The sequence below is a fragment of the Mus caroli genome, chromosome 19 (assembly GCF_900094665.2).
Source record: "Mus caroli chromosome 19, CAROLI_EIJ_v1.1, whole genome shotgun sequence".
Classification (NCBI taxonomy): domain Eukaryota; kingdom Metazoa; phylum Chordata; class Mammalia; order Rodentia; family Muridae; genus Mus; species Mus caroli.
In genome coordinates this window covers 53,633,302-53,656,888 of record NC_034588.1, presented here as the reverse complement: position 1 = coordinate 53,656,888, position 23,587 = coordinate 53,633,302, and the positions used below count along the sequence as shown (strand labels likewise).

The 23,587-nt window shown below is 46.0% G+C and overlaps 1 protein-coding gene across 23 annotated transcripts in view; it reads left to right on the top strand.

Annotated features, from left to right (window-relative positions):
* Ablim1 (actin binding LIM protein 1) overlaps positions 1-23,587 on the top strand; it is a 281,810-nt gene that overhangs the window by 132,819 nt on the left and 125,404 nt on the right. For 22 of the 23 annotated variants that reach the window (XM_029472684.1, XM_029472685.1, XM_029472702.1 and 19 more), the window contains one exon: positions 8,712-8,846. In XM_029472684.1, the coding sequence (XP_029328544.1) occupies positions 8,712-8,846 (135 nt within the window). Of the gene's footprint in view, positions 1-2,854; positions 2,866-8,711; positions 8,847-23,587 lie in introns of all 23 variants that reach the window. The other variant, XM_029472700.1, reaches the window with a different exon arrangement.

Sequence of the window (23,587 nt, the reverse complement as noted above, 5' to 3'; positions counted from 1 at the left end):
CCCCCTTACTCAGCTACTCAGCGCGCCATGGTCCTCTACCCCTGCGTGGTGTATGACCATGGGCCCGAGAACGCTCTCGAATAAAAATCCTCTTGCAGTTGCAGCAAGATCGTTTCTTGTGGGTGATTTTGGGGTGTCGCCTCTCCTGAGTCAGAACGTGAGGGAGTCCTCACGTTGTGGGTCTTTCACAGGGACACTGCAGTTGACTTCAGCTCTTGGCTTTGTTGTTTAACCTGTCCAAGGAGTCTGGGTCAGGAACTGAGGAGTGGGGCCATGGCGGGATCCTCAGCTTACATGCTCGCTCCACTCTGACCTCCTTCTTGACTCATATTCCCATAGATGGCTCAAATAGCATTCCAGGGCCTTCCCGCCTCACAATCAGGATGGCCCTGGCTCTCTCCCAGCCCATTAAGATGTGGTGATCTGCCAGGAGGTTTGACTTGATCCAGTTCTAAGAGGAATTTCTGATACGGGGACAGTGTGAGGTCTCCTGGTGGCCTTATAAGCTCTATAAAATTCCAGGGGTTTCTGTCCCATTTCAGACCTTCCTGTGTCTATAGGTTCCTGACTGTCCTTTGTGACATTCGGCTGACCTAGGCTTTGGTTCTCAGGCTGCTGCCCCAGGAAGCAGTGAACTTCACATAGGCTGCCCTGTCACCCTGGGGCCTGTTGTTGACTGCTGTCCTATCTATCTTGGGGAAGTTGAAACACTTGGCTGGAGCGGGAAGGGCTGGACTGGGCTCCTTATTTTCTGGCAGAGGCTATCTGGTTGCTGCCAGAGATCCTTGGGACCTGTCTATTAGGACTGTACCACAAGGTAAAATTCCAGCAGGTGGAGAGAGGGCAAAGGAGAGTGTTGGCCTGATGAGTCATGACAGTCACTGGTGTGTCCAGGAAGTCACTCTTGGAAGCGAGGGAAGACGAGGCACTGGTGATGTCATGTTTTCTGAGATCCACCTTCTTGTGCAGCAGGCAGGCGGAGCACAGAGAGCACACCTGAGATTTGAGTCACTCAAGGCAGAGCCTCCCTACCTCGCGGGGAATTAGATTAACTAGATTTGAGCCTGGGATGTTTCTATTCCTCAGGAGCCCAGCAGAAGTTGGACAGGTTGCCACAGACAGGCAAATGGAGACCAGGGATACCTTCCTAGTAGAAAGCCACAAGCGGCACAGGTAGGCAAGGACAGAGCCCACCTGCGGGACTGTTTGCGTCAAGTCATAATCCTGATTACCAGGCTCACAAGGTGTCAGGAAAACAGGTCGCAGAGGCCAATTCAAGAGAAAGCTCATTTGGACCACTAATGACAGGGTAACCCCGTGCGTAGCTTCTGGTAACTACCACTTGCCACAGCAGGAAATGAGCTGCGGAGTAAACTGCGCATTAAGCACCCGGTGCATTTATTTAACCGCTTGCATTTCTCATTTCCTGTACCGCTCTAAGCTCAAAGAAAGGGAGTGGGAGGCGGGAGAGAGCACAACTCTAGGATGTGCTTAGAAGGTGGCAGAAGCTGGGAGAATTAGGCAGTGAAGCAGTGGCTGCTACACAGACTCCCAAGAGGACAGGCATCCTGTCTTTAAGCAGAGTCTGTGTGTGTGTGCACATATGCGTGCACATGTGTATGCATGCACGTGTATGTGTGTGTACTCCTATGTATGCCTGTGTATGCATGTCTTTGTGTGCACAAATGTATGTGTGCATATGTGTGCATGTATGTGTGTGTTCATATGTGTGCATGTGCATGTAGGTACATGTGTGGACTCATATGTGTGCCTGTGTGTACATGTCAGTATGTGTATATGTGCATGTGTGTGTATGTGTGTGCTCATATGTGTGCATGCATGCATGTGTGTGTATGTTCGAATGGAGAGGAAGCTAGGAGATGATGTCAGATGTCCTACTCTATCATGGTCCCTCTTATTCCCTTGAGATGGGATCTCTCATGGAGTCACTGGTTTTTTCTGGACTGGCTGACCAGAAAGCTTCAGTGATCTCTGCTCCCTACAGCATGGATTACAGGGACATGTGTGGCCATGCCAGGTTTTTAGTATAGATCCAAACTCAGGTCTTCATCCTTGTGCAGCTAAGATTCTTACCCACTGAGCCATTCCCACAATTCATAGAGTCATCGTCATCATGCAAAGTCCCCTCCTATAGCAATGCAGGCAGTCTGACCCCGAGAAAGACTCTGATCTTGCCTATACGGGGCAGGCAGCTCTTCCTCACAGTCTCACCTTTGTGGACTCTTCTTTTCACATAGCTCTTTCCAAAGCTCTTGCATTCCACGAGCTTTTCCCCATTTGCTTATGTATCTGTTTACTAGCCAGCATCCCTCTCCAGTGACGATGCAGCCGGGTGTCCGCCTTTTCCGAGCTGGCTAATAGGAATCTAAAGTGCCTGCCTGCCGCACTAGCTCTGTTTCCTCCTATGCTGAATCACATTTTCCTGTGGAAATTCCAGCCTCCTGCAGTTTCCAAGTCTGAGCTTTGGAGCAGACTGTTTTAGATGTGGGATCTTGGGCAAGGTGTTCACCTCTTCTTGTTTGGGTTTCCTGTAAACCCTGTATTCTGTAAACAAGAGTAGGGAGCAGTACCTCACATGGCATGTGTGGGGAAGGTCTGTCTGTGATTGGCACACCAGGACAGTACAAGGTCTGGAACATATTAGTTCAGTAAATATCACATGTAATAGTGATTTACTAATGTTTGTGTGTGTGTGTGTGTTCCTGGGGGCACATGTGCATGTGTGTGCAAATGTGTAGACGTCAAAGGGCATTCTCAGTTGTCATATGTTCCTCAGGAACTGTCCCACCTTCTTTTAGAGACAGGGTCTCTGATTTTTACCTGGAATTCACAGAGATCCTCCTGGTCTCAGTTCTCCTGTGCTGGTTACAAGTGAAAGCCACCATCCTATGTACCTACACATGCCACACACATATATATGCACACATACAAATGAGATGGAGAAGCCACCAGATGGCTGGACTTGTGCATCATTCCAGCTGTGAATCCAGCTGTAGCTGGGAATGCTGGCTGCTTACTTCCCTCTGATTGGCAGCAGTTAGAGCAAATGGCCGAGAGAACCCAGTCTTACTACCTTTATATATTCTTTATGTTCTGTGGGTCACATGACCCCAGCTGTACAGCACCTGCCCTTAAATCTAACAGAAGTTGACTCACAAAAGAATTTTCAGTACTGTAAAGATACTGTGATGTACTCTTGCCTCCTGAATGCTGATTCATCACTAGCTGAACTAATGTGTCTCAGATTGCAGTTCCCAGGATCCCCAATAAAGCCTTCCCCCCCTCCTTTTTTTTTTTTTTTTTTTGCAGTTTTTTTGCAGTTTTTGAGCAGAATTGGTCAACAAAGATATAGGAAAGGAAACCTTTGACCCCTCCATGCCATCTCAGAAACTCAGACCTGTGTCAGAACCTGAGGTGTCCTGGGCTGGACCTTGTCAGTCAGGTTGGATTTGGAGAGGTGGGACAGACAAGAGCTGATTTAAACAGGGTACACAAAGCCTGCGGAGAAGCCTTGGGGGAAGTACTGCCTGGGGTCAGGAAGTGGCCCTCAAGCTCAGCTCAGGAGAGATTAGTGTGACAACCCCACTACATAACATTCAAGTGCTTGCTCTCTGGAGTTGAGACGCCTCCACCCCACAGCGGGACAAGTCCTCCGCTGATGGAGCTCCATTTTAGAGATCTCAGAGGCTAGTGTCACTGACATTCCTGATGCCTTCCGAGAATCTTGAACTTGTCACATTGTGAACTGGAGAGCTAGTGGGGGTTTCTCTGTAGTTTTTTTGGTTTTTGTTCTTTTAAACATAATTACTTTTAAAAAATTAGGATACAGGAATTGAGATATAATACAGCAATCTCTATACCTAACACCAAGTTTCCCTCATTATTGATATGTAAGTACAATTCATTTGTTATAATAAGCCAGACAGTGTTTCTAACAGACTTAATAAGGCCCATGTTTCTTAGTGTTTTTAATTTTATTTTTTTTAAGATTTATAATTATATCATTCCCCCCCCCATTCATAATCTCTTTCTCTTTGTTATTGTTGCTTATATATAAACATATAAATACAGCCTGCTCAGTCCATTTAGTGTTATTTATTCCAGGGCTAACCACTTGGTATTGGAAAATCAGTTAGGATGCTCTCACCTGGGGAAGACTATCCCCCCCCCAACCCCCCTGCATACAGCTCCCAATGCAAAGGCTGAGGAAGACTGTGACATGGATGTCTCTCAGTATGTCATATGATCCAGAGTACATGTAACACACCTGAGTCCTGACACAGGTCCAGGATCTTTCCTGCCTGGGGTGTTTCATTTCACAGGCCCTAGCTTCATGTCTGTCTCCAAGAGGGACTGGGGGTGCAGGGTAGGCTCTGTAATGGCCTCTGCCTGAGGATACCAGAGGTTGCTCACGGTCATACTTCCTAATCTTCTGCTGGCGCTGGAGCTTCAGAGGGGTAGCTGGACCACTTTATTTGACTGTGAAAGTGAACCCACAGCTCCTTGGGCTTAGCTTGCAGTAGGCAGTGTTGTCAAAGGGGCCAGAGCCTCTCCAAACTTGGAGCTATGCCCTGGAGAAATCTACATCTCAGGTCCTTTTGTTTCAGTATTATCCAGAAAGCATGCAACTGTGCTGTGCTGCGGGAGTTCCCTGCACTTCTCCGTAAGATGAACAAGCCATGGAAGACTTTCATGGCTTGTGCACACACACACACACACACACACACACACACACATACACATACACATACACATACACATACACATACACACACACACATACACACACACACACACACACACACATACACACACATACATACACATACACACACACACATACATACACACACACACACACACACACAAACACACATGCACACGCCTTCCAGGGTAAATCATTGACCACTAGAAACAGTGGGAAGAGTTAAGAAGCCTTGGGCAAAAGTTTGGAGCTGAGACAAAAGGATGGACCATCTAGAGATTGCCATATCCAGGGATCCATCCCATAATCAGCCTCCAAACGCTGACACCATTGCATACACTAGCAAGCGTTTGCTGAAAGGACCCTGATATAGCTGTCTCTTGTGAGACTACGCCGGGGCCTAGCAAACACATAAGTGGATGCTCACAATCAGCTATTGGATGGATCACAGGGCCCCCAATGGAGGAGCTAGAGAAAATACCAAAGGAGCTAAAGGGATCTGCAACCCTATAGGTAGAACAACATTATGAACTAACCAGTACCCCAGAGCTCTTGACTCTAGCTGCATATGTATCAAAAGATGGCGTAGTCGGCCATCACTGGAAAGAGAGGCCCATTGTACTTGCAAACTTTATATGCCCCAGTACAGGGGAACGCCAGGACCAAAAAGTGGGAGTGGGTGGGTAGGGGAATGTGGGGGAGGATATGGGGAACTTTTGGGATAGCATTGGAAATGTAAATGAGGAAAATACCTAATTAAAAAAAAAAGCCTTGGGCAAAGGGCACATGACAGGAATGTGAGCTCTTTAGTCCTCAGTTTCCCCATCAGTAGAAGAAACAGAGAACACCCAGGCTCTGATGGACTCATCAGCGTGAAAATTAGCAAAAGTGAGCGACTCCATGAATGCAGCTCTGATGTTGTACTGTAAATCTTAACTGTTTTTAGTGGCTTACTTAATGAGAATGCTAGCAGTCAGGCCATGATGGCTCAGTGGTTAAGAGGCACACTGGTCTTGGACAGGACCTGAGTTTGGGTTCCCAGTAACCATGTGGTACATCCCACAGCCACCTGTAATGCTCCAGGGATCCATTCCTCTCTCCTGGCCTACATGGACACTTCACTCACATGCATACATACATACATGGACCATCCACATACTTACACACATAATTAAAAATAAAAGTAAAATCATTTTTCAGAAAAAATGCTAAAGCTCTTCATCTGGAAGATGTGTAAGAATTGCTTGAGGAATTTATTAGAAGAAAATTACCGACCCCTACACCTGGGCAAATACTGTTTTTTTTTTTTTTCAATTAAATAAAGACACAAGGATTTATAATTCTAGGGTTGGCACAGTTACCTTGGTGATAGCCAGGATCCTGGGCCTACTAGAGACATGCACTGTCTTACATGTCATAAATGTATGTCATACACTGACATACACTGTCATACATGTGACATAAATGTATGAGATACACTAACACATATGCTATCCTACATGTGTCATAAATGTATGTCATATACTGACATACATACACATAAACTGTCAGTGTTCTCTCTAAAAGCCAAACCCTCGTTGTTACTTGTGGAACTGCCTGTAAAATTGGCTAACTAAATACCTTACAACGATTTCCTGCCTTATCCTAATGGTCTGGGAGGATCGTAGCAGGCGCAGAAGGGCCTTGGGGTGGACCTCTGCACTCACACTAGCTGCTGCTCTGAGTGGGTGCTCAGCATCTCTGAAGTCCGATTCCCTCATCCACCAAGTGGGAGCACTACTGCCAGGCAAGGGGAGCACTACTGCTCATCCCCCTACCAGGCAAGGGTGGTGCAACTGGAATAAATGACTTACATACATGTAAGAACCATGCCCGGTATTAGAAAGGCACCCAGTGATGATAACTTTTCTTGTTAACTGGAAGAGACTGAGCAAGCATTACTGAGAGAACCTTCCTCTTGGTGCCCATGTGACTAGATTCTTGGCATGGTTGCACATTGTTCTCAGAGATCTTGATAGCATGTACACCCCCCACCCCACCCCAGTTCCTGTAGAAAATATGAATTTGGAGGTAAATACAGGTTTTCAAGAGAGATCTTATCGGATGGATAAAGGAATGCAGGTGGCTTGTGATGCTGGCTTCCCTGCTTCTCGGCATTCTTGGGATCCAGGCAACAGCTGCCTCCAGGGATGTGGGTCACATGTGTAGCTTGAAACCACTCCTGCTCCCAATCAAAACCTCACAAGGACCTTGTTCTTTAGAAAATGGGATCAGAAACTAGTGGTTTGCACTGTCTTGCCCAAACGCTTTCCAGCAAAATGAGATTGGGGGTAGGGGGAATTCTTTGCAGAACAATGTGCGATTTATACATGCCACAGCACACAGCCAGCTTCTGGCTCTAACGTCCTTTCTACGTTGGATCTCAGCAGTCTCACGTTAGCTGCCCAGGGAAGTTTTCCTACTTGAAAAACTTTTAAAACTGTCATTGGTCTTTGTGTTGGATCAAGTATAGATCCCGTAATAAGTCATATGGATTCTAAGGCTCTTCACTGGACCAAGAAGTCGCTAGCAATAAGAACCGATTGACATTCTAAGGCCAAGGCAAACTTCAGAGGCACAAGCCCTTGTGCTTGGCTGAAACCAGATGTTGCATCACTGCCTGCCTCCCGCCCCTGCACAGATCAGGCTGTGCACCCTACTCTGAAACCAGGGCAGCCAAATTTACCTGACTTTCTTTAAACCATGCCACCGCATCAGAGAGAATCTCTGTAAGCCCCTCATACACTTGACCTAGTCCGGTCTTCTTTGACTGACAGGCAAGGAAGTAGATCATGTGCAGAGGGACCCAGGCTTCCCAGATTGTTATTATTTTTAAATTGATTGCTCATAGTATATGTGAGGATCTGTGTGTACCATGAGACTCTCATAACAGGCCTCCAGTAGATGAGATGAGTCCCCAAATTAAGATGGAAAACATTCTCTCACATTGGCAGTGAGACACTGTCCCACACAGCCTAAGTAGTTACCAATGCATGAGCATTCTGCTCTGAGAGGGGAGCTGGGATGTGAAATACAGGTAGAGGAGAAATCAAGCAAATTATAAGAAAAAGGTCTCCACCTGTAAGGAGCCATTGATTTACAGGGAACTCTTGCTGGAATGTGCTAAGTCAGCAAAAAGATGCCACCATCGCTGATTGCAAATCACTAAGCAAAACAAGATTGTAATGACCCAGTATACAGTCCTTGAAAAGTTGAAGTGAAAGCCTGGTCCGAACGAGCCAGCACATGTGTCCCCAGTGGACTGTTACAGCTGCCACTGGCCCACACATCTGTGGATCCAAGATTGTGGGGTGGGGTATGTGTGTCCGGCTCATGCTCACTGAATGGCTGAGTGTGCACCTCCCCACTCTCGTGGATCGTTTACTGATAAGGTCCACGGGGGTAGTTGGGTTGGGGGTGGCCAGCTATCAGGAGGCATATCAATTTATATGATTCAAGGCTTATAAAGTTTTGGGGGACTGCGGGTCGGAACCTCAAGGATGAGCAAAGGCTGGAGGCAACAGAAGACCTTATTAGCCAGGGGAGGCATTTCAGGAATCTCAGGTGCTAGCTGAGCAGGTTTTATCAGGAGAAAGGAAATTGATCTTGTTTTGATCCTGTAATCTAACTGAGTAACAATACATTCCTCAGGTAGAGGCGTGGGGGAAGGGGGATGACTTAGAATTCCCCAGGCAAGGTCAGAGAAGAAGTCCCCTGATAATGAAGGGAGTGTCTCCTATCGTGCCAAGCCCAGGGGGCTATCTGGTTATGGTGGTCTTTGATCTTAAGTAGCAGAGTTTTCCCACAGCCGAGTGGCTCATCTGCTGCTGCGTGGTGGGGATATTCACGCATCCTTGTACAGACCGTTTTTTTGTTTTTTGTTTTTTGTTTTTTGTTTTTTAGTAATACTCCCTTCTCAACCAGATCATTTGCTGTTTCTTTTCAGTGGTCCATCCTCAGGCCCCTCACCACTCGTCGGAGAAACCTGTCATTCACTGCCATAAATGCGGGGAGCCATGCAAGGGCGAAGTGCTTCGGGTGCAGACCAAGCACTTCCATATCAAATGCTTCACCTGCAAAGGTACAGTACCTTCAGCCGTGCTCAGTGGTGTGCAGCTGTCAGTACCTGGTCTCTGAATGTCACGCCAGACCCTCAGGTGATGTCCGAATGCTGTCATCCCCAAGGGGGAGCACAGACCCTTGGGAGAGCGGCTTTATAAAAATTTATTGAAAATCGAGTTTTGAAATTTCATGTTTCCTATTTTTTTTTCCTCTATGAAAGAAGAGATTCCTAGTAAAATAACTCTGTTATCAACTATCTATAGAAGGACTTTTAACATGAGGTGCACAGGGCTGGAGAGATAGATGGCTCAGTGGTCAGAAGCATTTACTGTTCTTGCAGAGGACCCAGGTCGGTGCCCAGCACCCACACCACCATCTTCAGCTCCAGTTCCACAAGATATGACACCCACTTTTAGCCTCAGTGAACATATCATGTATGTGCTTTATATACACAGGTGTAGACAAACATTCATATGCGTAAACACAAAAACCTTTTTAAATCAAAGGCCCCATGCTAAGTCACTGTGTGTGTATGTGTGCTCACACATGTCAAGAAGTGAAAGATCAACCCTCCATTCAGAAAAGCACCTCCCATCTACATGAGACCAACTTTCAGGCCATGTCCTGCAGCTCATGAAGGCTGGCTAGTTTGTCTGGACTCACTGGAATAGCATGGCAAGTCCCTGTACTTCAGGGAAAGCGGAAGAGGAGAGCACGTGGTGTGTATTTTGAGAAACAGGTCACCAGAGTTCTGGAAGTATCTCCATGCTTGGGATGTGCATATGTGCAGTGTAGGGGGAGGAGCCTGCTCCCTGGCTCCACTCTGCACTGCCCTGTGCTCTTCTCCTTGGACACAGGCATCCTAGGTGTAGACTCTCCACTGCTACCTAACCCACTTGTCCAAGGCCCAGAGGCTCCTGAGTGGTTAATGAGCACCTAGCAGGCATCAGGTGTGTGAACGAGGAGGGTGCTTTCCTGGATGCTGTCAGTTGCTTCTCCCATTGCACGTAAGCTTTTCAGGAGAGAAGCTAGAAGGAAAGACAGGAGGAGGAGTGGGTGGAGTTAGCTCCATCACTACGTTCTGTGCTGAGTGCATGCGATGGCTGGCTGATGACTACGTTATTACAGAGCTCTGTTAAATACCTAGAGTGTAAGTGCTTTTTGCCACAGGAAGGAACTGCATGGTCTTGCCAACTAAATATATTTAAAGGAACTGTTCTAATGTACATATTTTATATATAAATATATTAATGTATGTAATATGTGTATATATAATATATATGTATGTTGCATATAGTTTTACACTACTGCCTTTGCTCCAGGACTGTCCCTGCTACCAGCCCCCACCTGGCTTCCCTTTTGCTGTACCTGCCTTTAGCTCCAGGAGGTGATGGCGCTACCAGCCCCCTCCCAGCTTCCCTTGAATCTGCAGATAAAACACACACACACACACACACACACACACACATATACAGTTTGTTCCTTTATAACCTGCCTTCTTGGCACAATTGCTGGGCACAGATATCTCCCACCTGGAAAAGTGTGCCCTTACCAATTTCTTATCTCTGTCTCTCCACCTGCCCTAAACTTGAGTGGCTGGTCCCACCTAGCCCCTGCCTAACATCCCTGGCCACCTGCCTGTAGGCATGGCCTCAGGCCCCAGTTCTCCTCTGAGACAGCACATGATTGCTGTATTTTTCTTCCTCTGAAAGCTTGGCAAAAACTCCCCTGTCCTTCCTTGCCTCTCCTTCTCCTGCCTTTTCCTCCTGGGACCTGGAGTTCCTGCCTATATCTTTCGCCCAGCAATTGGTCCCCAGCTTTCTTTACTGACAAATCAAGAACCAATTGGGGATCAGGACCTTAGCATCAGATCCACCCCTTCATATACATTATATGTATATATAATATATGTATATAAATATATATAACATATGTACATATTATACACATAGTATACATATTATTTAAGTACATATTATACACATAACATACATATGCTATACAGGGATTTTTGAACCTTCTTTTTAAAAGAGCCCTCTGGAATAAGTGTGGTCAGCTGCTGGAGTGTTCAGACAGCCCACACCGGTCCTCAGGAAACATGGGTCATTCCCAGGGTACCGAGTGTACAACTGCATAGCACTTGAGTCTTGACAGATCAGTAAGCGATGTGGTCTCAGGCAAGTCATATATGTGTCTGTGACCCAGGACCAACAAACATACTAGACCTTGAGCTATTACATTACCTCAGATCTGAAGTTTGCCTGGACATTATACTGGTAACCATAGATATACAGAGCTGAATCTAGAGGGGCTGGGCCCATACACAGGCTCCACACAGCATGTCAGGGGACTGGTTTCTGGTTCTACCGGGTTTGGGTAACCTGGTGTCAGCATTTTTGTGATTCAGCTTTTTGCTCATGAATTTCCAGACACCTGGCTCACAAAATAGATGAGACATGAAATAGATGCAGCCTGTGAGTGACGGCAGCCACACATTTGTCTGATCACTGCAGTGAACTTGGAGAGACTCAGAGACACGGTGCCCTGTCCTCTGGCGATCCATTGCTTTTCTTAGTTTTTGGTTTAAATCCAATGACAGAGTTTAGCTTCTGTATGTTGGAGACGTGTACCTTGTACCTTGTTTCATGCTGTAAGTGCGTTCCTGATGCGTTGAGTACTTTCCTTAGGCTGACTGACTCCTGCTTCAGAGCATGCGCTATCTCTTAAGGAACTTGGCAATTTAACAAAAAGCTGCTAAAGCAAAGAAAGTCATCTACTCCTGTCAGCTTCTGTCTTCTTGCAGGGAGTCTGGCAGTGTGACTTTGTCCCAGCCCTCAGGGTTAATCTTTTACTACTGGAAGTGGTTGAAGCTCCCATAGGAGGGAGCCTATGTAGGGAAACCCTATAGGGGATCCACGGCTTCCTCAAAATTCTAGAGATCAGTATTCAAAGCCACGTGTGTGACTCAAAATATTCTAATGGCTGTGTTAGAAAGGTGAAAAGGGACAAGAGCATTTAATTTTCATAATGTAGTTCATTTAGTGGAATGTGTCAAAATACTATTTTAATTAGCATAACATTTGAGCTGTCTGGCTTCTCTCTCTCTTTCTCTTTCTCTCTCTCTCTAGCTCAACACATGTCAATTTGGACCGTCCTATTGTGAGCGTTCAAAGGCCACCTGTGGATGGTGGTCGCCATCTTGGACAGCACAAGTCCACAGATTCCCCTGAGGCTTGCACTCTTGCACTCGCTCTGTCTCACTCCAAATTCTTAGTCTCCCTGTAGGAAGGTTAAGAGTTAGCTTCACGCCACACTGGTTTGCATTCTTCCTGTTTCCCTGATACCACTGGCCCCAGGCAGCTAGGGATTTTGCTGTTGTTTTGTGTTTTGCTGTTGTTTTTAACAGATTTTGCTATGTATCTGGAGAAATGGAGGAAGGTTACAGTGTAAATGGAGAGCTCTCAAGCCATCTCCAGTCCAGCGAGCCTCTCATTGACCAGGGCCCATCTTCCACCTCTTCACCCCTTCCTTTCTTCTCTTCCTTCCTTTTCCTTAAATTTTAAAAATTATTTTACGCATATGTGTGTTTTGCCTGAATGTTTGTCTGTGCACCACATGCATGCAGTGCCCACAGAGTCCAGGAGAGGAGGCTGGATCCCTGGAACTGGAGTTACTGTTGTGAGCCACCATGGGGGTACTGGGTTTTGAACCCATGTCCTCTGGAAGAGAAACCACTAAGCAATCTCTTCTTCCACCTCTTTTCTTTTTTCTTTTTTTTTTTTTTTTTTTTTTTTTTTTTTTCTCAAGACAGGGTTTCTCTGTGTAGTCCTAGCTGTCCTGGAACTCACTCTGTAGACCAGCCTGGCCTCGAACTCAGAAATTCGCCTGCCTCTGCCTCCCAAGTGCTAGGATTAAAGGCATGCGCCACCACGCCCGGCTCATTCCACCTCTTTTCTGTTTTCAATTAAAAGGTTGCATTTTAAAAGAGCAATTTTAGATTTATAGAAACAAACAAATATCCTATACAAGCAGGGCCATTTTGATAGGTTTTTGACCCTCCACAGAGATGCCCCCTCCAACCTGTCAGATCAGGATGAGGGTCTGTAGGGGGCCACAGTGCCCAGCTCAGGACACCTGTTGTCTTCCTTACCTACCTGCTCCTGACTGCATCCAAGTCCCTTACACATGGCTTATGTTTTCCAGTTATAGCTGGAGTCTCATGCTGTTCAGACAGCTCGTGAGCCAGTGTCTTGGAATGGGAGATATGGGGCCAGAGCAGATGCAGAAAAAGCTTTTGTCAAAAGCCAGTTCAGTGCTGACTGTGAAGTCTCCCTGCCGTGCCCTCCCCTTCTGATGACCTGCTGTCTTGCACAGATGCACGCATGCACAATTGCACACATGCACACACTATATATCTGCAGAGCTTTATTTCTTGAGTGTGGCCAAGGATGCTTTCTGTGATTAGAAAAGACTAAGATTCCTATGGCAGAAAAAAGAAAAGATGAATGAGTTTTGCTTAAAATAATGGTCTTGAAAGAAGAGAGAAAGAGGACACTGGATATCTTGCATGAGAACCAAGCAAATCACAATACGAGAGATGGCTGTTGTTGGGGTCAGAGAGAGGAGCTGGCATTTTAAGCTAAGTTCCAAAAGTTACTGGAAACATATTTGGCCAAGAGGTTGGTTCTTTCAGTCTTCAGGTTTTTGTTTTGTTTTTGTTTTCTAAATGCTTTAGAATTTTCTGGTATATATATAAAGAATCTAGGGTATTTTCCTAAAAATATCCAAGAAAAACAATACTCACTATGACAACTAATATATCAAAGTATTAAACAAAAATATCTACTATATGATGGAAGTGAATTAAAACTCATATGTAAAAGATAGAAGTGCCCCACACTGAGACGTCTGTCCCTTCTTAAAAGTCATTCCTTCCAGAGAAGCAAGCTGCACAAATGCCAGCAAGTTCATACCCAAATAGAGGTGAACGCCCTGGAGGAGTTTCCAGGTTTCTGATTCTCCTGTAGGCATTGGATACAATCCAGAGCGATGGGTGTGTGTGTGTGTGTGTGTGTGTGTGGAAACAATGTATCCATCGCTACAATAGTATCACAGGATGGCTAAAATGTGAAGGGGGAGGGGGTCGATACTTGAAATTACCACACCACAGGAACGACATCACAGAATGAACGAAAACAACTGCTTTCTCTTGCAGAATGATTGATGTCAGGTAACAGAAAAAAAAAGAGAGAGAGAGAGAGAAAGTTACCTGCTACAGTGACCAGAGGGCTTCCTGGTACCCCAGCTCCTCCTGTGGGTTTTTAGGGGGTGTTTTTGGGGTTGTTTTGTTTTGTTGTCTCTGGCAGATCATAAGCCCGTTGGCGGCAGCTTTCCTTCCAATTGTTTACTGCTGACTACCCAGGGCAATGCCAACCTGCAGCACAATGTACAACTGAACAGGTCAGGAACGGTGTAGCCTATTGATCATTAGTAGGTGCTGTGAGTGAAATAGCCTGTCAATGGTGTTTATCACAGGCTTACTACCATAGCACCCTCTGATGGAGTCTAGCCAGTGACTTCCAAGAAGAAACATACAAAGGCATCTGTCAGAGCCACCCACCACCTGCCTGGAAGAGGGAGCTGACAGGAACTTAAATGGGCACATTTTGGGCTGTCCTTGCTACCACTAAGACTTTGCCCTGTGCTCACATGGGCACAGATTTTGGGCCAGTTTGTGACTCAGTGGAAAACTGACAAAATCCAGAAACATGGAAGCAGTCCCTTGTAACCCCCCAAGCCCTGCCCAGAGCTGAGGCCAGGCTTTTAATACCTGCTTGGAAAACTCCTAGGCATTGAGACACATATGAGAAGGCAGGAGGAGACAGGGCACAGGGACAGCAGAGACATACTAGCAAGCTCCCTTACCATAGGCGAGAAGCTGAATTCATGCCCCCCACCCCAGGAAATTACAGGCCTGACCTGAGTGTTTGAAGTTTTACATTTTGTAGCCTGTGACTGTGTGATCTTATCAAATAAATGTAATGCAAATCTTTTAAAATATTCAGTTTTAAGTTCCAAACTGGATTAAGAAAAGTGTTCGTATTTTCCCTTTAATATACAGTACATATACTCCATAATATTTGTAATATGGATGAATGAGATGTTTATAGTTAAATGATTTACTAATTATAGCCCATTATTTCTAAATTATTACATCTAAGAGACTGAGTCTTGATTGCAGTAAATGTTTGGGAGTAGGGGAAGGAAGCCGTTGTTTGTTTGGTTCTCATGTTTCCCAGCGTGACATTTTTACACAGTGAGAAAATTATTATCCTTATTTTTCAGCCCATCTAACATCATGAAACCAAAATTCTTTACAACAAAGAAATAACATTTGAAGTCCACAAGAGTAGTATCGCCGTTCAGATTTAATTATACCATTTAATATTTCTTTTTAATATTCTCAGTAATGTTTTTCTCAGATTCTTTCTATGTAGGAAGGTGACCCTGGCATTTGATTTACTGCCCTGCGATACACTTGCCTTTTCAAATAACTGTACTTATAAATAAGGGACGATTTCCAAAGACATTGTGGGCCTGGGGTTGTAGCTCAGTCAGTAGGGTCCTTGTTCAGCATTTACAAAGCCCTGGGTTCAGTCCCAAGTGCTGGATACATACATCATGGTGCCATTTGTCTGGTAAATCCCAGGATTACACCCAGGAAGTAGAGGCAGGGGGGGGTGTCACAAATTCAAGGTCATCCCCAGCTAGATAGTGATTTTGAAGCTAGCCTGGCTCTTTTTCCAAAAAATAAAAATTAAGACATTAAGTAAATATCAGTCGTAAGTGAATGGCCAGTAAAAAGGTTGTACTGGAGTGACACTGGGCAAGTTTGGAGAAATGGATCCTGGAGTGGCCGTGGGACTCATCTCTGAAATGATGGTGCAGCTGTGGTGGGTTTAGTAGTCTACTGCATCACCTTTATAACTATGACAGTATAAATGTCACCAAGCATTCTTCTGGCAGATTTTACTTAGAGCTCATGAAGATTTGGGAGTCCTTTGACAGTACCATGCAGGAGCCAACTGTACCTTGGGCATTCCCCTCCTCTTAGCTTGTTCAGAGCAAGTATTTTAGATTTTCTTTTTATTTTTTATTATTGTGTATGTTTGTGTGAGCATATGCCACATGTGTGCATTACCCATGGAGGCCAGAAGAGGGCATCAGCTATCCCAGAGCTGGAGTTACAGGTGATTTTGAACCACCTGATTCGAGTGCTGGGAACCAAACTTTTGGAAGAGCAGCAAGCACTCTTGGCCACTGAGTCAAATCTGCAGCCCCAAAGCAAGGGGCTGGCTATGTCTAGCCAAGTATTGTACACCAAGTTTGAGAAAGACAGCAAAAATCAGATACTTTGATAAGATCTCCCAAGACCTTAAAACTTTTTGCCCATGTTTAAATACAGGAAGGACTTGGTGCCTTGGGTTTTCTATTGCTAAGACCAAACACCATAACCAAAATGTAAGTTGGGCAGGAAAGGGTTATTTGGCTCAACTTCCAGTTTGTAGTCTATCACTGAAGTCAGGACAGGAACTCACACAGGGCAGGAACGTGGAGGCAGGAGCTGACGCAGAGGCCATGGAAGGATGCTGCTTACTGGCTAGCTCCTCGTAGCTTGCTCAGACTTGCTTTCTTATAGAACCCAGGACCACCAACCCAGGTGTGGCACTGCATACGATTGGCTGGGCCCTCTCCATTCAGACTCTAATTAAGAAAATGCCTTTCAGCTGAATCTTAATGGGGGCTTTTCTCAGTTAAGATTGCTATAAAAAGGAAAAGGTCCGCATAGGCTTTGTCGTTCTAGAGAGCAGATTTACTGTTTTGTTTTTAACTAGAAATCACTTCATTTTTGCATAAGTAAGCCTGAGAATATTGACACCTGACACCTTCACATATGGCACTTGTGAAATACAGAACTGCTCTCAGTGACCAAGCTGCAGTTCTGGGCTACAGAGGGTTAAAGGGCACTACAGTAGTCATTCTGGTTGCTACCACCAAGTACCTGACAAGAAGAGCTAAGGGCCTTAAGAGCCTGGGAAGGTAACAGGAGGCAGCTATGTATAGCATCCATAGGGACCAGAGAGGAAGTGGGCCCAGGCTATACAACCTCAGAGCTCTAGAAACTCACTTCTTCAGCAAGGCTCTACCCTATGAAGGTCCCACAGTCTTAGAAAACACCAGAAGCAGCAACTGGCAGGCAAGGGTTCAGATACGGTTCACATTCAAATCACAATAGTTGCTTATGGTACAGTAAGCCCAGAAAAACTGGGGATCTGGCTGGAAGCAAGATGATAAAGAGTAGAACTGGGATGGGAACTGAAGCAGGAGCAGGTGAGTGAGAGGCACATTCTCTCAGTCTCAGTCTATCGAGAGCTTAGGGGTCTGTGGATGTGGCTAAGGAGGAGACAAGAGATGCCCATAAGGCATGCATGTTCCAGCAAACGCCATAACCCTCCAGCACCAGAAAGAAGATGTGTGTCAGCGTGGGCAGGAGGCAGCTGCCTTGTTAAAGGCAGTGAGCATAGAAGACAGAGGTGGGGCCAAGGTTGATAAAGGCATCCATTTTGACATAGAGTTTCGAACAGGAATGAAGGAAGCCATAATGTTGTTCTTATCTTTTACAGAACAGTGTCTTGGGGCCTGTAAGACAACCCAATGTGTAAGGGCACTTGTCCTGAAGCATGAGAACCTGAGTTAGATTCTCAGGACTCTCATGGTAGAAGGAGAGAACCAACTCCTGAAAGATGTACTCTGATCTCCACAACACACACACTCACACACATACACACAGACACAGACACACAGACACATACAGATACACAGATGCACACACAGACACATACAGACATACACATATAGACACACATATGGACATACACACAGACACATACAGACACATACACACATATACACACATATACACACACATGGACACACACACAGAGAAACACACACATGGACACACACAGATATACACAGACAGACACACACAGACACAAAGACACACAGAAGGACACAAAGACACACACACAGAGACACACACATACACACTAAATAAATGCAATAAAAATTAAGAATTAAAAGATGGCACTCTTAAGTAGCTTTCTTTCTTTCTTTTTTTTTTCCCAGAAGGAGCAGAGCTAGTTTTCTATGTTATTTTTAGTTATGTCGTTTGAGATTCCTGAACGCCGATTGTCTGTGGAAGATGTCAGATCGTAAGAGTGCTTCTCCCGGGGTAGTATTGGCAGACATCCTCCCGTAGAACTGCATTTCAGTAAGCAGTTGCCACTTGACTATGTGTTGGAGGGTGTGAAAAATGATATTTTTGATAGCTTTAAAATAACCTTCTGCTCCTTTTCTCTACAATGTCCACCCCATCAGAAGAGTCTGTTTCATGAAACATTCCTTCCGAGAGGCTGGAGAGAGGGCTCAGTGAATAGGAATGCTTGCTGCATCAACGTGAGGGCCTGAGTTCAGGTCCTACCACCCACAGGAAACACTAGACGTGGCCGTGTGCACTTGTAGCTGAGGAGGCTGTGTGGGTTAGAGCATCCTCAGGGGTAGCAGAGTCAGTGGGGTGCAGGGTGGGCTACGTGCTGGGGAAGGACCAGAGCATTAGATGCGGAGCAGAGCCAGAGTCTCATTGAGGAGCTCAGTGGGAGACGGGATAGACTCAGAACCACTTCTCCTTGCTGGTTCAGATGACATGAATCTGTGTCTATAGGGTCTGTTCACGGACATGCATGGGACTTTCTCTGCAGCCTTCCTCTTGGTGCATGGGATTTTAAAGGAGGCAGCTCAGTCTGGGGGGCCAGGAAAGGGGAAGGGACAGGGAAGAGAGACCTACATCTACCTACTACCCAAAATCCAAAAGCGTGAGATTTAACTCCTGGTCATTTTAAGCATAGACAGCTTCTCCTTCTCCCCATAACCCCTCCCCTCCCCCTCCCCTTCCCCTCTTCCTTCTCCTCCTCCCCTTTCTCCCTCTCCCTCTTTTTCTCTCCTCCCTCTCCCCTTCCTACTACCCCTCCCCTTCCCTTCCCCTCGCTCTCCTCCCCTCCCCCTTTCTCCCTCTCCCCATCACCCTTCCCTACCCACCTCCCCCTTCCCCTCCCGCCTCCACCCTCCCCTTTCTTCCTTTTTCTCCTCTCCTCCCCTTCCCTCTCTCCCTCTCCCTCTCCCCCTCCCTCTCCCCCTCTCTCTTCCTCCTTCTGTCCCTTCTCTTTAGTGTTTGGTATCATAGCAAAGGTCTGCTTTGAGGCAAGCACCCTGCAGTTGAGCGTATTCGCACCTCATCCATATACTCCCTGTGCTCATTTTTAACCCTAAAGCCCCTGTGTTCAGGTAATCAATCTATGCAATGGTAAAAGATTTCCATACTTGTTCTGGGTGACATCGTTGTTTCCTGGGCTGCTTGTAATCCATTTTATTTGTATATGAAATTCTGCAGCCAATGCAAAAGTACTATGTTGTCAATGCTTTTATTAGTCAACAGAGGTTCCAAAGGCTTCCTTTCTATCAAGACTCTTAACATATATCCAAACTCTGAATTAACTCGGATCCCCAAAAGCATTGCTCTGGGGCCCGTTTTCGATCTGGTTGACCTTGTAAGTATCATCTCACCCAGAAGTGATCGTTGACTTCGATGTGCATTTAGAAGTCGATGAGGAGTGATTACAGTCCATTTTTTGAGGCTTACCATTTGAGTCCAAGCGTTTTTTTCCGCAGAAGTTATTTCTGGCAGAAGCTGCCCCCGCACATCATTGTTGGTGAGTGCTCTTCAGCTATTTTGAGCTTTGAGCTACAGCAATAGCCCTTGTGAGCTACCTTTTGTGGTTGCTTCAAGCTCACCGCTCTGCATTTCAGTCCAGAAATGGATTGAGTCAGTCTGACACCGATTGAACTCTGAGTGCTTAGGAATACTGAAGGCCACTGTTACCATCGTGATAAAAATCTGTGAGGAAAAGAATAAGAAAGAAAGGTTTAAAAGAAATCACAGGGGGAGCTGGGAAGATGTCTCTGAGACTAAGAGCTTGCTTGTAGGAGGAGCACAAGGGTCTAAGTTTGAACCCTCAGCACCTACGTGACCCTGCGCACTTGTGACCCCAGCACCAGGGGTGCAGAAACAGGAGCATCGTAGAGGGTGCCAGCTGCCAGCCTAGCTAAAGGCTCGGCAAGAGACCCTGCCTTGAAAGACTAAGACGGAGAGCCACGGGGCAGGACACGGATGTCCTCCTCTGGTCTCTGACATATGTGCTCATGTGTACACGCTGTGGGCATGTGCACCCCACAGTCACACACACATTTGGTATTCACAATGATAATCCAAGAGTGGTGTGTGCGTGTGCGTGTGTGTACAGAGGGTGGGGAAGTGTCCTGTTCCCTGGCTCCATCACATCTGAGTCTCCACCACAGAACAGTGATGCATGGCGCCAGGAAGCACAGCATCAGAACAGGCTCTGACCTTGATTGGGGAAAGTAGCATCTCCAGAGCACAAAGCCTGCTTGCTAATAAAGCAAAGGGGGCAGCCCCGGCTGCACACCCCTGCTCCATGAAGACAAGCTTGTAAAAGGAAGAGTAACCCAGGCTGTATGCCCTGCTCCAGGTGGAAAAGCTCAGAAAGGCCCCTCATGCCTGTGGGTTCTGTGGGTTCTTTTTTCTGCAGTACTGGCTATTGACCCTAAGGCCTCACCTATCCTAGACAAGGATTCTACCACTGAACTGGTTCCTCAGATCTTGCATCCTGTGACAGGCAGACTGCCAGCAGGGTACCAGACAGTCGGTGCCTTTCCCAGGAAGTAAAGAGAGGAGCTGCCAAAGGCTGCTAGTCCCCCATCATGTTTCCTGGGTCTTCTCTTACTGCTGAGAACTGACTGGAGCCTCTTGGAATCCACAGCCTGAGAAGGGATGGTCCCTAGCTGCAGATGGAGGAAGGGTCTCCACCTGATAGCCCTGGACCCCCCTTGAGGCAGGTGTAAGTCTGACCCTTTGAGCATCACCCGCCCAGCAGGTGGACCATCTCAGGGATGGATTTGCCGGGGCATTGAAAGGACCTGCTGCCTTTCAAAGGTCTAAGATGCTTCCGCAGCCCAGCAGCCCAGCTCCCGCCACTGAAGCTAGGCTCTTCTCTCCCTACCCCCTCCCTGATCCGACACCTCCACACTCTGTTCCCCTCCTGTTCCATGGTATTTTTACAACCCAAGCAGCACTTGTTCAGTTGTTATTTTAAGATTTAAGCTTTTTTTAAAATGTGCTTGTTACTAATTTCACAACTTTTGTATAAAAATTTCTTGGATGTCCCCCACTTAACCAGTAAATTTTACTCGGTGGTTTGTAGAGTGGACTTGAGAGAGTATCATAACAAGGTGCAGGGCTGTGTATAGCCAGACCTCAGTGATGGGAAGCAGGGCAGGATTCAGCAGGACTCGGGGTGAGGAATGCTTTAATAATTGATCCTGAGAAGGAAGGCAGTGAGCCTCTGCGCTAGCAGCCTGGGATTTTAATGAGCGAAATCTGTGATTTTTTCCTAGGAAATATGTTAAAGTTAGGAAAATGTGCATATTTCCATTTGAATTCAACCTTGACATGTATTTATTTTATGATCATGTAGATGTAAGACATTTTTTGCTTTGCGCTATCATTGAAAGGTACTAAAGCTCCTTTAAAAACAAAATACTTAGGGGGCTGGAGAGATGGCTCAGAGGTTAAGAGCACGGACTCCTCTTCCAGGGGTCCTAAGTTCAATTCTTAGGAACCACATGGTGGCTCATAACCATCTATAGTGGGACCTGGTGTCCTCTTCTGACTCTATCATGGGATTTGGTGCCCTCTTCTGACTCTGTCATGGGATCTGGTGCCCTCTTCTGGCATGCAGGTATACATGCAGGCAGAACTCTATACATAATAAATAAATCTTTAAAACAGAACAAAGTTTGTTTGTTTGTTTGTTTGTTTGTTTTAAGGTCTGATGAGATGATTCAGCGGTTAAAGGCACCTGCAGTTTGAGCTTCCAGTATCTGGTGGAAGGAGAGAATCAACTCTCCCAAATCGCTGACCACTATACATGCTGTGGTGTGTGCATACAGACGTACATAAAATAAATACATCTATAATAATGGGGTTGGAGGATGGCCCAACAGTTAAGAGCATCCAGAGGATCCCTGTTCATGTCAGCATTCATGTCAGGAGGTTCACAAGTGCCTGTGACTCCAGACCCAGGGGACCAGATTCCCTATTCTGGCCTCTGTGGGTACCCATACACTTTGGCATGTGCATGAGCATGCAAACACACACACACACACACACACACACACATTTGGCACGCATGCACACACATGCTTATGCGCACACAAAAGATTTTTAAATAATAAAGTAATTAGAATATTTTAAAATTCTTCTGGAATTTGTTTAATATTCACCTTCAGATACACTGGGTAAACAGAGCTGAGTCAGAGTCGGAGTGTAGTGTCTATGACTGTCCTACAAACACGAGGTGAGTGTGTCAAGGACATGTACTGTTCATGAGGGAGTGGTCCTGGGGCATGGTGATGCTGTTTGCAGAAAAACTGAAGGCATAGGACTATAGGCCTTCCAAAGAGACTGTCAAAGATGGCTGGCTGCAGGGCAGGGACAGATGAGCAGGCTGCAGCAGGGTGATACAGCCAAGTGTTAGTTGTCTTAATGGCCCCTGAATGGATCAGGTCCCAGAATTCAAAGTCTGGGCCTTCAGTCAATGGTAAGAGCTTGTCAAGCCACATCCGGTTCCTGGGTAATGAAATGACCCCATGAGCTGCTACCTAAAGCCCCAGGTTGACTCTGAGAGAATGTGATTTCTTCCTTCTTCTTTGTGATCAAGTTTTGGATAATTTCTTTAAAAGATTCATTTATTTCTACTTTATGTGTATGAGTGTTTGCTTGTGTGTATGTATACGCACCACATGGTTGCAGCACCTAGGGACACCAGAAGAAGGCATCCGATCCCCTGGAATGAGAGTTACAGATGATGTGAGTCCTCGAGTAGAGACCAGGAGCAGAACCTGGAGCCTTTGAAGGAGCAATAAGTGCTTTAGTCACAGAGCCATCTCTTCATTCTAATGACCCCAGCTTCTTCTAATTTTTTAATTATTTTATTTGATTACTTATATGCAGGTGTTTTGCTTGCATGCATGCATGTGTCTGGTGCCTGCAGAATCCAAAGAGGGTATTGGATCTCCTGGAACTGCTGTTACAGATGCTTGTGGGGTACCCTGTGGGTGTTGGGAATGGAACTTGGGTCCTGTAGTGGGGAAGCCAGTGCTCTTAATAGCTAAGCCATCTCTATAGCTCCCCCACCCCAATCTCTTAATATGTTATTATCACTAAAGGTGAGCTTCCAATGGCATGTGAGTACTTTGAGCAATTGGGTTCACTGAACTAGAAAACAGAAGTGGGGTGTCCAAAGAACTGGAAGGATTCAGGGAAAGGAGTTTTTGCTTCATGGGCACCAAGTTTCAGCTTTTTAAGAAGACAGTAGTCCTGTAGATAGATGATGTGTGGAAACCACAAGCTTGTGAACACACATGAGCAACTGTCCACCTGAAAATTACTAACATGGTGAATCAAGCATTCTAGGTACGACATGGTGAATCAAGCGTTCTAGGTATGACATGGTGAATCAAGCGTTCTAGGTATGACATGGTGAATCAAGGGTTCTAGGTATG